Genomic DNA, 15,120 nt, shown 5'->3' on the forward strand with positions numbered 1-15,120 from the left:
TATTGAAGCCCTGTACAGGGAGATATCCAAGTCGTAATGCGCAAAGGTCAGTGTAGTCGATCCCTGTAACATGGGGGACTTTAACTAATAAACTGTACTAATTGGCCCAACCAAAAATTATAGAAAAAAATTTGTAGATTCATATATGAGTCTAGTTTCAGGGAAAAATCACAAAACTGATTTTCGAGTTGTGGAACTCAAGATATGATTTTTAAGGTGACAGTGACACAGTTAGCCGGCTGTCTGGAAATTTTTAAAATGAACTGTGCAAGTAAGTGGATTAAGCCCGTTAACCCCTCGTGTCCGACTCCGGCAACGGTCTCGGGTACGGGGTGTTACAATTTCCATCTCATTCAAAAACACATTTAGACTTGGCCCATTGGTATAACTCATTGCCAATTATGACCTAACCATCCCCAGTGATTTGGCCACATTTCATATGTCTATTTATAATACACCACATTTAATCATCACAAGAACATTTAACCCCAAACAAGCACAATTAGTAGGTCATAGCCTACATCAAACTGAGCCATGTCTTAAAGCCGTATACAAAAACAATAAGTTTAATATTTAAGCCTTTACATAGGCCAACCAATAACACATATCACAAAATAACCAAAACCTATACATGCCATTAAAACAAAATAAAGTATCTATATACCAAAGCAAAATAAGTTGATAGTGTTGACAATGCTCCAATCGTCTTCCAATCTTCATGAGTCCATAAGCTCTATAAAACAGGGAAAGGAGAGGGGGTAAGCATTAACATGCTTAGTAAGTCCGGATAATGGGAAAGTAAACTTGTCGGTTATTTAGCATGCAATCATATAAGACATTCAGGCCAAACATTCATAGTAAAATTTCCTATCACATGTACTCAACCATCAAGTTAGTCTCAAGCTAGTAAAATGTAACATCCTTCATAGATGAGCTCATGAATTCAAACATGTCTATTCCCATTTGACATTTTAATCCCGTCAAATTTCTTGGGATCTCAATGGATATCTCATTTACCATCAAAACATGCAAGTGATCCTTTAAATACGCACTCTCGTGAACCTCACTTTTATGGTGGGATTACCAGTCTAGGCTAAATCTCCCACAATGTAACTCATAGAGTAGTGTCGGGATTACCAGTCCAGGCTAAATCCCCTACAATGACATATACTCCTATGAGTTCAGGTCTGAATTACCAGTCCAGGCTAAATTCAGATCCTATTCGGATTACCCGTCCGGGCTAAATCAGTCAAAGCACACATATTCTTCGGGACGCTGGATCACTCTAGGATCACCCATCCGGGCTAGATCCTTTATACCATTATTTAGTTTTCAAGTAATCCATCAGACATCCCTTTTTATTCAACTGGGACATGTCATCATAACATTAATATTTCATGAGTTGTCATACAATAAATATTACTATTATAATTCATACATGTACATAAATTTTTAATGTATTTTAAAGATGGTTTACATTCGAGTTACACGAACTTACCTGGAAATTGCTTAGGTTTCGTATTTCAGTTATTCCGAAACCTTTCGTTGTCCACGATCGATCTCTGAAATCAGTTCCTCGGGGTCTATATCAGTAAAAATAAATTATTAATACCTCATGTTATTTACTTCGGACCTAAAATTCACCCCCGAGAAAAATGACCATTTTTCCCCTAACATTTCAAAATTTTACAACTTAGTCCCTAGGCTCGTAAAATGAAATACATGCAATTTCTTGGTTACCCAAGCCTAGTCGAATGCATTATAAACTCATACTAGCCCACATTTTCCTCTATTTCACTTTTCTACCACATATTTTGTACTTTTTGCAAAAAGATCCTTTTAGGGGTTTTTCATGAAAATCACTTAGGAAAAGATGTTTAACACACATCTAACTTTCATATTTCCTCATAAATCATCAAAGAACAAACATGTCACACATGGTTCATTTTGCATACATGAACCCTGGCTTAAAATATGGGTAGAAATGGAGAGAACATGTTACAAGGATCTGAAAAAAAAAAAACATTAAAAACAAGACTAGGAGTCACTTACTATTGAACTTAGAAAGTGATGAAACCCTAGCTATGGTGTCCCTTGAAATTTCGGCAGCAAGAGGGAGAAGAATGGCTTGTTTTTGCCTCATTTTCCCTTTTTATTGATTTTATTTCCAAATGACCAAAATGCCCTTCCTTAGTAAACTTTCAAAATTTTCCATGCATGCTCATTTTTATCCAAAAACTTAGAAATTGGGAAAATTACTCTTTAATACATTCTAATTAATAATCTAAAGCAATTTCATACAAATTTCATACAAATTACTCTTTAATACACCTTACACTAAGAATTTCTTAATGAAACTTTAACACATGCTTACTTTCATATTCGAGGCCTCATAATAATCATAAAATAAATATTATGACATTGGATTTGTGGTCCCAAAACTACTGTTTCGACTAGGCCCAATTTTAGGATGTTACAGTAGTGCTTGTGAAAGTGTCCACTTTCGCAGTCACTTTTGCTCATACTTTACTTGTTAGTCAGCAACTATTTTAGGTCAACAATAATCATTTTTTATTGTCATAAAATATGCAATTTCAACCTATATCATATGATCTTAGCAGCAAACTACAAATATAACTTTAATGAAAAATATGTATTATCTATTTATTCTCAAGTATAATTAATAAAAAATTATGAAATAAAAAGTAATTAAAATATCAAAATCTTTATAAAATAATCAAAATTTCATTTTCTTTTGATGGTGATCCTAATTGATTTGAAATTTCTAAAAATATTTGACTAATTATTCTTTTAGCTTTTGCACGTAGGTTGGTTTGGTTTCTGAAAAAATTGAAAAACATGTTTGCTAAAATAAAAAACATTTTTAATAATGAAAACGTGAAAAGATGTTTGGTAATTATTTTTTCTAACAAAAATAAAATAAAAATTACATTTATATGGATTCAAATCAGGGTACCATATTTAATGTTAGAAAAATTATTGATTTTTTTTTTTGCATTTATATGGATTTAACTAGAGTCAATTCATTTAATGTTAAAACTCTTGTTTTCATTATTTTCACTTTTACAAAGTAATTTTAGGAAAAACAACAAAAACAATTTATATTTTTTCCAAAATTATTTTTAAAAATTCCAACTAAAAATTATTTGTCTCTTGAAACCAAATGCAACCTAATTTTTTATCCCATGAATTTTAGGTTAGATAATCTTATTAACAATAAAAGCATCCAGATTTTATATTAAATAAATGTTATTAACAATTAAAATAAAAATAACAATATTTAGTTTAAAAATGTTAGTAACAATAAAAATTAAAAATAAACTATATAATAATTAATTTCTTCAACTGAATTTACTTTTTATGGTTATAGGTTAATCAATTTAAATTTATTATATTTTATTTCAAAATTATTTCTGATAATTTTTTATTTTATAATAATTTAAATCAATTAAATAATTTGTTATATTTTATTTTAAAATTAAAAACTAAATAATTAATCGATTTTAATAGTTAAACTGAAAAAATAAGAATAAAAAATACAACTAGAATCTAAAATAATCCTATTTAAACTAATCCATGTATAAATTTAAACCCAAATGACTAAACATAAAATGGTCGTAACCTAAAAAAATTTTACCCTCAAACTCAAACTCTAACTCAAAATTAACTTTAAACCAAAATGACGCAACTCAAAATTGATAGCCTGAAAAAACCTAAAAAATCAAATTGATTTCGTCTAGATTGATCGATTCAAAACCAATTCGGCATGCCTAATTGACAAGTCTGTGAAAGAGAAATTATATTACGAACATGCATATTAAAATAGTGTAACTATCAATTACGTCTTCAAGATAATAACAATATTTTCCTCGATAAAATATATCTATAAATATAATAAATTTTTTATTGAGTTTGTATAACAAATTAATTGAAAATTTGTTTAATTGATAACTCATAAATGTAAAAGGTAAATCACAGTCTAGAAAACTATCTATTAATTTTATATATATTCTAAAAGTTCATAAAAAATAACATTCACCTAGTGTTTTTAAAAAAATTATTCTAGAATTAGATTGTGTTATTTTTAACGTTTTACTTAAATTTAAATTTTAATATAATATAATATTAAAATTGGAATGATTATGGATCTTTATGTAATATGAAAGTATGTATTTAATTATTTATGATTTTAAATTTATATTAATAACACAATCTTTGATTTAGATTACGTTACAAACTAACAAAACATCAATTTAAATATAAAATTATCAAAATACCCTGATTAATAATGGAAGAACAAATAAACTATAGTTACATTAGTAAATTCCTAAATATAGCTACTATTTATTGGTTTTTTAGAAAAAAGGAAGATAGATCTAAAATTTAAAATACAAATCACATTCTATAAAAGTCGCCCACTAATAAAAAACTTAAAAAGCAAATCAAGTTCTTAAAATCACAATTCACATCAAAGTTTTCATCTAATTATTTTACAAGTAGGTTGTTACTTATAAAATTTTTACTTAAATTTAATTTTTAAAATATAATATAAATATTGAAATTGGAGTGATTATAGATCTCAATGTAATTTAAAAGTATATATATTTAAATATTTCTAAAATTTTATTTTTAGCTGTAATTATCACACGCATATGGCACGTGTCTCGTAACGAATCAAAGCAATTCAGAAGCAACAGATTAAATGAGGTTATCGATATAGAACACCTACATAATTTGAAGGAACAGCCAGTCTCGTGTGTTGCTCATTTTGAGCCGAAAAGAAACCCATAAATTTATTAATGCATCAACAGATATATTCTCAGTTCCTCACGGAAAAACTGCTGATCTTTTCTTACCTCCCTTGCTTGCAATTTCATTATCATGAATATTTTAAAATTTAAATTATTTATATTTTACCAAATCTGCTAATATTATAATACATTTCTTATTAAAGTCGAGAACTGTTTAGAGCACAAACCTAGAGCTTCCCAATCCCCACACCCTTAAATTTTTTGTTTTTATTATTAACCTTCCTAAAAGAAAATTCGAAGGAAAGACCTAACCTAGTTTTTTTTTTTTTTTATTGTTTATTTTTATAATACAATTTCAATAATCCTCTCTTTCGTACTCAAATCTTTAACAAGTTAGCCATTCAAACTGCAAAATCATGTAACGACCTGATTGAGGTAAATATTAAAGAATTTAGCCATTTTAGTAACTCTCAAAGACCAAAAAACAAAAGAGTTTCATCCAGCACCTCTCAAAAATCTGTAAAAAGAAACAAAAGTACAGGTATGAAGAACATAAAAATGTAAATTTCTCAGTGAAACCAATAACTAATGCACAAACAAACAAGCACCGACCATATTAGGTATTCAAAGGACAAACCAGGTTGATGGAAATGCCCAGTACACAAGCTCAATTCAATATAGAGCACAGAGCAATTTCTCTAACCTCCTGATTGAATGCTTGTGAGATCTTAAATTACTACGAAACAAGACACTGAATCAAATAGGGGGAAACTAAGAGAATGACTGGTGAAAATTACTATACTACGTAAGATACGTGTGAATGGTTCATCTGATACCAAGAAAAAAAGGGAGAGGACAACCATGTCAGAAATAGCATGAAGTCTATTCTCAGTTGTCCCCATGACACAAAGGCGCATAAATATTTCAAAATATTAATAGGACCTGCAACTAGTGCCTATGCGCATTTGTTTTGCATTGCATGTTTATAAGAATATAATGGAAACCATATGGCCGCAGGATAGGGAACTGAACCTTTGGTGTGCTGTGCACCCTTGGCCAACATCCTCGAAACAAATGTCAACATCCATAAGAGAGTGACACCTTAAGAATGCATTTACGAAAAATGGCTATGAACAAGAGTTTAGTAATGGGAATTCATTAGTACGATGTTACAATTGCTCACCAGGAAAACAAATGAAATGCGCAGCTACCAAATTAATAGAGACCCAACATTCTTAGCTCTGTCACATGGCTGGGATCTAGTTCCGGGGTGTTCTTATTATCTTCTCGGTCTTCAACGACATATTCCTGACATTATGCTCATCAGGGAACGTGATATGCTAAATATATTCTGCTTTGACACTAATAAACAAAGCTAGACAATATCTTACAATCTTGGGTTGACCAGATAGAATAAAATAATATATATACACCATCTTGATAACACGAATAAACAGAATATCTTAGCTAAACTAGTTCATGGATGCACCTATATTGGAATACTAAAATATAATTTAGCTCTGCATAATGAAACGAACAGCACAAAACTTTGTTATAAAATACGTTGATGAACGCAACACTAAAGATTCAATAGCACACTGAAGTGTTAAATGAAACCAGCATTTTAGTTTTACCTCAGATCTGAAACATATCAAAACAAACACCAAAACCAGGATTTTCTAATCAATTTTTGCGACATACCTTTGTTAATTCCTGTTTTGCAAGAACATGATAATGCCGTTCATTGATCCTCTGGCCACATATAATAGCAATGAAGAAACCATAGAGTAAACCCACCAAAACAATTGCTAAAACTGCACATCAAAACAAAATACCATACACTATAAAATATTTGTTTTGATAGTATCACAGGAAGATGGTAAACTTCGCATGCTGACCACTTGTGCAAAGCAAGTCATAAGAAGTAGAATCGTCAATGATTGAACTACAATAGCTTATTGGTACAATAATATTATAAACGAAGCTAGCCACAAGTAAGAACAGAAATGCCCTGATCTAAACAACTAAACTAATAGATTTAGGTTTGGTTGGGTTGGATTGCTTGGATCCAATATTTAGAAATATCATACTGTTTTGTTTATTCTCTGCCCTCTAGTTTTATCTATAAAGTATTTCCTCACACCTTAAATTGGATGCTTTTTCCATAATAAATTTCTTTTTCATTTTACCAAAGCATCCTTCACCCTTTCAAAAAACCATCAAGTTCATTTTAGCAACAAAACAACATTTATCCTCAGGATTTCAGTAAAAGAACTATGTCAGAGAGCGCAGTCAGCTATCCTTAAGTTCGATACAGTTAAAGAAGTTACATGTTCACTATAACTTTCTTACGGTTTCAGCTCAAAATAGCATATTGGTTTTATCTTTTCCCAATTCTTGAATGCAGCCATAAATTTAACAGTATGCCTACATGATACACTAGTATATTTTCTTGCTGCATAAATACAAGTGCAATATTTTCCAAGCTATAATTCCAATCGGTCATAGTAGTAAAAGTAACCTTGCTAGTTAAACAAGATTAAAGTTACATAATAAAAGTGTGAATACATAAAATTTCTTTCCTTATTGAGACTTCCAGCAATTTATGTTGGCTGGAAAATGGAATAGTGATTTTTTCTACTCCAAACATTTTATTTACATCTGATTTAATAAATTCCATTTAACTTTAATTCTTACTAATTTGAAAACGGACTAAAGCAAGCTTAATTTGTTTATTTGATTTTGTTGGAATTCCTTAAATTAAGCAGATTTTCTACATTAGTGCTAGGAATTTCCTTGTACTATTAGCCATAATCAAATTACTAATTTTTAGGGATAGGCTAATTTCTAGAGATTATTTCCTTTTTTATTTTTCCTGCTATTCTTTAAAAGGCTGTATTATTAGAAGTAATAAGAGAGAATCATTCTTCTTCCTAAAACTTGTTCAGATTTGAACCCAAAATAGAAGAGGAGAAAAATGAAGTTTTAAAGCAGCATAATCCCTAAAAAGTAGAAACTGTGCATAATGCTGCAAAATCAACTGTGCAAATATTTACAATATATAGAGTGGGAGGAAAAAAATGAAGCATCATAAACACTGAAGGGGAAATTCAATGATTATGAAATTTGGCATTTCAAGCAGTTTTAGAAATTCAAAAAAGTTTCAACCAAAAAATATCAAGGTATTCGAAACAAGTGGAACATCACAAAGCTTGTCTGTCAGTATGTTTTGTGCCTAAGAGCCTTTATCATAATCAGAGAGAGAGAGAAAGAGAGCAGTACCTGCCATAGTATAGAACCCATAAGGATGTTCATCATAACCAAACATTTCTCTTAGTTCCTCTCCATAAAACTTGTAGACCAGCACCCCTAAGAATGCCACAATCTGTTCAAAGCAAGGTTTCAATTTGCACAGAAATAGTTATTATATTTTCACAGAAGGTGTTGATCCAAAGAACTCCAATGAAACTATGTTACTTACAACTCTTTATTTTTCCTAACCAGTCATCAAATGAATGTTGGACACTTCAAAATATACAAGGGCTCGAAGATATTTTTATTTCATTAAAAGAGATGGACACATTGGAATAGAACAAATACCCACATCTTACACTTGAACCCAGTTTTGAGCAACAAAGCGAAAAACAAAAGACTTGTTATTGTAGGATGCACACTAGAAGAATGATGGAAGAATATCGCAGCATGACTAGACACAATGTTGTTTTCCAGAGGTTTGACTTTGAAGTAAAAAGGTGGATAAATTACATAACTATTAGCTAATACATGGATTCTAGCCTAGACCAAGGTCTTCAGATTAGCACCTTTGGTCTATGGTTTCGAAGGTTTAAGGAATAATTCGGAGTTTAACAGTCTAGGAAAGAAAAGGTAAAGGCTAGACTTGAAGGCATAAAATGATCATGCAAACAAAGAAGCTCATGGTCGTAGTATCCAATGTGAAGGCAAACAAAATACGAACAAAATGAAAGAGATGAAATTATGGGGTATAGGGAGAAAACAGAAGCAAATCAATAGAATTAGGGCAGAACAAACAAGTAACAAAGAAGATATCTAGTACTTGTATATAAATCTGAAATAATAAAATATTATCAAAATAATTAAAAGCTCCTGTGTCATTCTCCCCGGCTTAGAAAACTTTCACAACTTATTCTTTCTTCCTTTCTAAACTAGTAATTCTCCATTTTCTTGCCCTTTTCTCAGCCATATGCAACTCCTCATTATGAAGTTTCAGTTCATCTTGGAGCTTTTGCAATGACTCATATAATGTTATAGCCATGTTCCCTGTGGCATTGCTCTCTAACCTAACTTCCATCATATTCTTCTCTAATAGAGAAGTCTGAAGAGCAACACAAATTTCTTCCCCCTGTTTAGTTTCAAATTAGAATATGTGAAGATCACCAGCAACTTGCATCTTGGAAAATACAGCAGTAGTGCTGCCAAATTGCATTAAGTTTCTTAATTCAGATGATTGTAAATACTCCTTAGGAATAGGACGAAAAAAGTAAACCCTGCGTTTGTTGATACCCAAAATTATCCATCCATGTATTAGTCCAATTGGATCATCAATTTTGTGAACACAGAAAAAAATTGAACTCCTATAAGGAAGTGTCCTCAATAGTAGAAATTGTTTTCTGGCATCATCTTTTGTAAGATATTCATGTTCCATTAAATAATACTGAGAAAAGGAGTATCCAATTCCCACTCTCGCCTTGCTCAAGTAATCTTAATGTTGTCAAGGAGAGTATTCCATTCAGTGCACGATTCAGGGTTACCAATGAATCAGATTTCAGCCAAGATCTGTAACATAGACAATTGCATACATCATCTCTTCTAGCAGGGTAATAACCCACAATTTAATCATGTTGTGATTGAAAAAAGGCACGAACGTTGGATCTTTTACAGCTTCATTTGACTCCCGAAATAGCTTCTTTCACATATGCTTTTGCAGCATAATACTTCCTCTTACTTCGATCCTTAGCAGCTTTGACTTCCACCAGTGGGTCACCAATATATTTATTATCATCTAACACAGTGTATTCCTCATTCCCGAGATCAAGAGATTTGGAACTAGTTACAACTTTATGACATTCAAACAAATAATTGTTGTCCGGATGACAAGGGAAATAATTGTGCAAAATTATTAACAAAAAGTCCTCATTCTTGCATCTTTCATGAATTTCATCCACTAGCAATTGATTCAAACTATTAAAATTTAGGTCTTGAACCAATTGTCTGAGTAACATGCTAGTGGTGTAAACTGAGAGCCATGTCTTAGAAAAGCACTTTGACTGTAGGCCAATTTGATAACCAATTGATTCAAGAAGACTCACTTTTCTAAGGGTATTCTAGCACAACCCGTTACTCTAGAAACAACTTGAACCTGATTTTCAGCAATGACTTTACGAAACATAGCTTTGACATTGAATGCAAGTAGTTTTTCTTTGAAAGACTACATCACCTTCACACTGTTACATGCCTTCAAACTTTCAAGGTCTTTCTTGAATTCAGCAATGAGTTTTCTCTCGGCAGAATCAGATTTGATGGTAGAAACTAGATCAGTTATTTTTACTCCATCAACATCGGACCTTGTGTCCTTTGAGATAGCCAAGAGATTTCTAATTTGCCTCCAATCCTCACCTTCTTTTGAGAACGTAGCTATCATTCTATGAACAATCAAAGACACTCCTTAAACAAGATACGCACCAATTTCTTTACTTTCTTCTGGATACACATTATAAAAAGGATCTAATAGATCGTAATCTTGTTCTTTCACATGCATCATATCATGAAAATCAACAACATTATGTCAAATTGGTTGTGGGCACCTTCCAGAATCTCCATCGGGATTTCCACTTGTTCCTGCCCCAACTAGAATAAATTGAACACGATAATTCTTCAATTGTACGTCGTATCGCAGCCACTTCTATTCTTGACCCTGGTTTCCTCTTCCTCAACCTCTAAGACATCCAACTGTGGCTTAAAATCAAAGCCTGATAAAATCCCTAGAATCTAAATAGACTCAGATGCCAAAAATGATGTGATCTAGGGGGGCCACAACATTAAATCAATAGAATTAGGGCTGACCAAACGAGTATAAAAGAAGATGGAACTCTAGAAAACGTTATGTTATAAAAACCTCGAGTTTCTTTCTATTAATTCAAGAAACTAAAATAATAATGTAGGATGTAAAGCTTACAACTAATTTATATAGGCTTTCTTTCTTTCAAGTAAAGTTACTATACTTTCTTACAAATAAACTTCTACTCCTAGCCCTAGGTTTAAACCCTAAAGATAACTACTCGCCTTAACAGTCCATACTATATCTAATACTTAATAAAATATTATAAAATAATTAAAAGCTCCTGCTCATATAAGAGATCTCTAGGTAATTACATTTCTTAAGCAAATAAGCTTTGAAAATGGAAGATGTCAGACCTTAATGATGCCACATAGTTTCAAAGTTTTTAATAATAATCTTCTTTCAATTGGAAAGTTACAAAATGTGCATGCGTTATGCATAATTTTTTTCATACACACACACCTAGTTGAATTCCCCTAATGCTAATAGGACTCAACTTACAAGTTAGTACAGTTGTGAATTATCAATATTGCAACTATAAACTAACTACATTAACATGTAACGACTAGATAACCTAATTCCATTCCCGCAACAATGAAGAGGCTAACAAAATCACTGAGTTATAGTAAGTCTAGAATCACAACCTAAGTATCCTTGAATAAGATAACTGATGAAAAATTAATAAACATGCAGTAGAGTAACTTTATCAACATGGTTTCAGACTCAGGGTCCAGCAAATAAAGACCAAACAAGTTTTAGTTTACACCAGTCATAGATTTCATTCTTTGGATCTTTGTTCTCTTAAACATCTGGCAGTAGCATGTAACCATATAAAAATATTCCAATTTCATCACATTTCAAGGAAAGTGTCGGGAAAGTAAAATGGCATGGGATATCAATCATACCAGCTGAACAATTACAAAGATGAATGCGTGGTCCCTAGCAACAAGAAACTGGAATTTTAATCTCAACCACCACCGGTCAGGTGGGACATTTGCACGTAAGATGAACAATGCCCTGCACTCTGTACAGTGAGCAAATGCAAAGCCCTCCTATAGATACAAAATAAATTACAATAAATAGTATTAGTTATCAAATCAAAAATAAAATTTACTGCATAAAGATAATAAAATGTATATTTATTTTAGCTACATGTGCAAAAAGTAGATCGACTCATAGGTATTCAATATTCAATATTGTAAGGAGTATTTTAAACAACCTAAGCAGATATCAGTTGCAAATTCAAGTTCTTTCAGCAAGACAAATTGATATCAAAGAAAGGCTGGATACAAAATTATATTGTGTAAAATAAAGAATAATGTCTATACTAGACACTGTAATTCTAATTTGTGATGGTTTTTCTTATTGCAAGAATTCAGACTGTGCAACGTAAACAAGCCAAATGCGAGACTCAAATTGTGAGTGTGCCAAACTTCCCTTAATGGTCATTTTAAACATGAATATCCCATAGCTATAGTAATTTCCAATACTAATTTTCTATTCAGGTTCAAGAGAAGACAGCAAAGAAACGAGCATTAACCTTAGTTGACCTCCAGTTATCAAGACAGGATCTATGGACATACTTCTGAGTGCCCCTGCAGTGGCAAGGTGCAATTAAGTCATCCCCTGAAAATAAGTAACCGTTTGCCTCAACATAAGTTATCTTCAGTTTTCTCAGGTAAATGAAAACCCCACCATTCCAAAATGGTTATAGGTAACTTATTAAAGAGAAATATGCATTTAAGTGGTGAGCACCTTCATTATCAAGGCATATACGGCATTGTGGGTGGTCGGCATTCACCAGATGGCTGGTTTCGTCAACATTAATTTCTTCCAAATCTTCACTAACAACAATACAATCCCCTCCAACAGCTGTAATTTCACATTCTTCAGATGTTTGTGAAATATCGGGCTGGCATAAGATGGGCTCTCTTTCTGAAATATCTTCTTTTCGACTATCATTTGATACTAATTGCATCGCTAACAATACTGAATCTCTACAATAATGTTAAGATCATAGCCCGAGCAATGGTTCCCACTGCACATTTCAGTAAAAGCTGAGGAACCTGAAAAATATGGAAAAACAAAGTTACTCTAATCTATAAACACAACTTGCATGAGAAAATTAAGCTCTACCAATACTCTGAATGCGGATGACACCACCAAATATGAGGCAATCAGCATTCTAAATTGCTTTCAACACTTTCAATAAATTTAAAAACTAAACTAACTAGGAACTAAACAACAAGCTAATTCAAAGCCATATATATACATATATAAACTACAATTAATTAGCCAGATTTGTTTATATGGGTCTGAATCAATGAGAAATTCCATATCAGCAGACATCAATCAAATAGAGATATTGCAAAGATTCTATATTTTCTCTCTCTTCCCTAGTAAATCTCCTGATTCTTTTAATTCTTCTTCCCACCATACCCCTCAAGCTAGTATCTTTGCATCAAAAATATCAACAAAAAAAAAAAAGAGAGGAGAATATATAACCAAAAGCCATACGGTGCACGAGAATAAAGTCTTAACGAGTTCAATTATGAAAAGGAAGAACTTTCAGAAAAACTACAGAAATCAAGAAAGGCCCGAGTTGTCAATTGATGAGAATATAAAAAACAATCGAAACTCTTCCCAGATTTGTGAAGACAGAAAAAACAAAGGTAAATTAATGAATTTTAGGAATTCAACGTGTTGGAGTTAAAATTGAAGGGCAAACCTCAAACCTGACATTTAAATGTTTAGAGGATCTTCAACATTGATATTCATATGCATTTGGGTGATTATTTTTTACAGTTAAATTTCCAGCTAAAGTCAATCAAATTCTAGAAAGGAGAAGAAAACAGAGACGGAAGAATGGACGGGGCAGAACCTTGAAGGAACACAACAGACTAAAATGAATTGATAAGAAAGAGAAGAAAAAAAAACAGCTAAAATTAGATTTTTTTGTTTCTTGGTTATAACCAAAAATAGATTTTATTTATTATTTCAGATTTAATTAATTATTAATTAATTATAACAAAATTTAACATTGATAAAGTTACCTTGTAGTCTATAACCTAAGGGGACAAACGACTCTTTCCTCCACGTTAGCAAAATTGCATCATCCTTGATAAAATAAATTTCATTCTTTGAATTTGTTTTTAATTATAATAGAATGGTAAACCACTAACAACAACTCGATTAATGCAACTTAAATTCAGCTCATAATTAGGCGATAAATATCCTAATCATCATGTCAACTCACAAAAGTATTTAAATTTTTTTAAAAATTTTGTTAGAATAACATAAAGTAATTAAATAAAAGTATAATTATTATTTTAGTAATTATAATTTCTTGTAATTACAAAAATTTGTAATTTACTTATTTAGTTGATAAAGTGTAATCATGTTTGATAGTACAAATTTTAATTACTATAAAAAGTTATTAATATGATAAAAATAATTTCTTTAACAAAAATTAAAATCAAATCATGATATGTATTATATTAATCTAAAAAATATTTGATAATGCAAGGGTAAACTACATATATGATTACTCAACTATCAAACATTTTCATTTTAGGCATCCAAAATAAAAAGTTTGTAATTTAAACACTCACATTACGTAGTTCGATCATTTTGATCATTCAGTTAAAATCACAAAAGGCAAGCTGACGTGACAGTTAAAAAGTTGATATAATAATAAACTTAACCTCAACTTTTACATATTATCTCAATTTAGTCATAATTTTAAAAATCAACCCTTAAAATTTGTAAATAGTCTCAATTTAATCCTAATTCTAAAAATATAAAAAATATAAAAAACACATAAATTTTTAAAAATATAATAATAATTTTATGTTAATGTGTATGATTTAGGGTTTTATATTAACATTGTTAATTTTAGGGTTTTATAAATTTAAATTTTAGGTTAATGTTAATGTTAAATAAATATAATTATATTAATATTAAATAAAATAATAAAACTTCCACAACGTCTCTCTTCATTTCCCCTCCCCTGCCACCGTCCCTGTATCTCTACCCCTCCCTCTCATTCTCCCTCCCTCCCTCCCTCCACAAGATGATTTAAGACCTTTTTTTTATGTTCAAAATTTTGAGTGTAGTGGATAGTGAGCTTTAGTCTATGGATATTAATGGAAATATAAGGAAGTTTACACGGAGGATTCAGAATTTCTCCACTATTAAAGAAACTAAGGTCTACTCTTAGGATTTTATTGTTGGTGGCAATAAAATACTAAC

At 31.1% G+C, this 15,120-nt stretch overlaps 1 protein-coding gene across 10 annotated transcripts; it reads right to left on the reverse strand.

Annotated features, from left to right (window-relative positions):
* Nucleotides 1-462: 462 nt before the first annotated feature.
* Nucleotides 463-14,028, reverse strand: LOC108486689 (uncharacterized). 10 transcript variants are annotated; one of them, XR_008284191.1, is made up of 9 exons: nucleotides 13,605-13,837; nucleotides 12,625-12,935; nucleotides 12,410-12,495; nucleotides 11,775-11,921; nucleotides 8,055-8,157; nucleotides 6,474-6,586; nucleotides 5,956-6,080; nucleotides 1,499-1,583; nucleotides 463-733 (listed from the first exon to the last, which is right to left on the reverse strand). XR_008284191.1 is itself a non-coding variant. In XM_017790871.2 (8 exons), exons 2-7 carry the CDS (start codon nucleotides 12,845-12,847, stop codon nucleotides 5,988-5,990), a joined length of 765 nt encoding a protein of 254 aa, XP_017646360.1. In that variant the 5' UTR covers nucleotides 12,848-12,935; nucleotides 13,605-13,837; the 3' UTR covers nucleotides 5,180-5,289; nucleotides 5,956-5,987. The 10 variants fall into 10 exon arrangements, 6 of the variants coding, with proteins under 6 accessions (XP_017646360.1, XP_017646359.1, XP_052885544.1 ...); XR_008284190.1 differs by lacking the exons at nucleotides 463-733; nucleotides 1,499-1,583 and adding exons at nucleotides 5,180-5,289; nucleotides 5,805-5,836; XR_008284189.1 differs by lacking the exons at nucleotides 463-733; nucleotides 1,499-1,583 and adding exons at nucleotides 5,180-5,289; nucleotides 5,805-5,873.
* Between the last annotated feature and the right edge of the window lie 1,092 nt (nucleotides 14,029-15,120).

This window comes from Gossypium arboreum, chromosome 6 (genome assembly GCF_025698485.1).
Source record: "Gossypium arboreum isolate Shixiya-1 chromosome 6, ASM2569848v2, whole genome shotgun sequence".
Classification (NCBI taxonomy): domain Eukaryota; kingdom Viridiplantae; phylum Streptophyta; class Magnoliopsida; order Malvales; family Malvaceae; genus Gossypium; species Gossypium arboreum.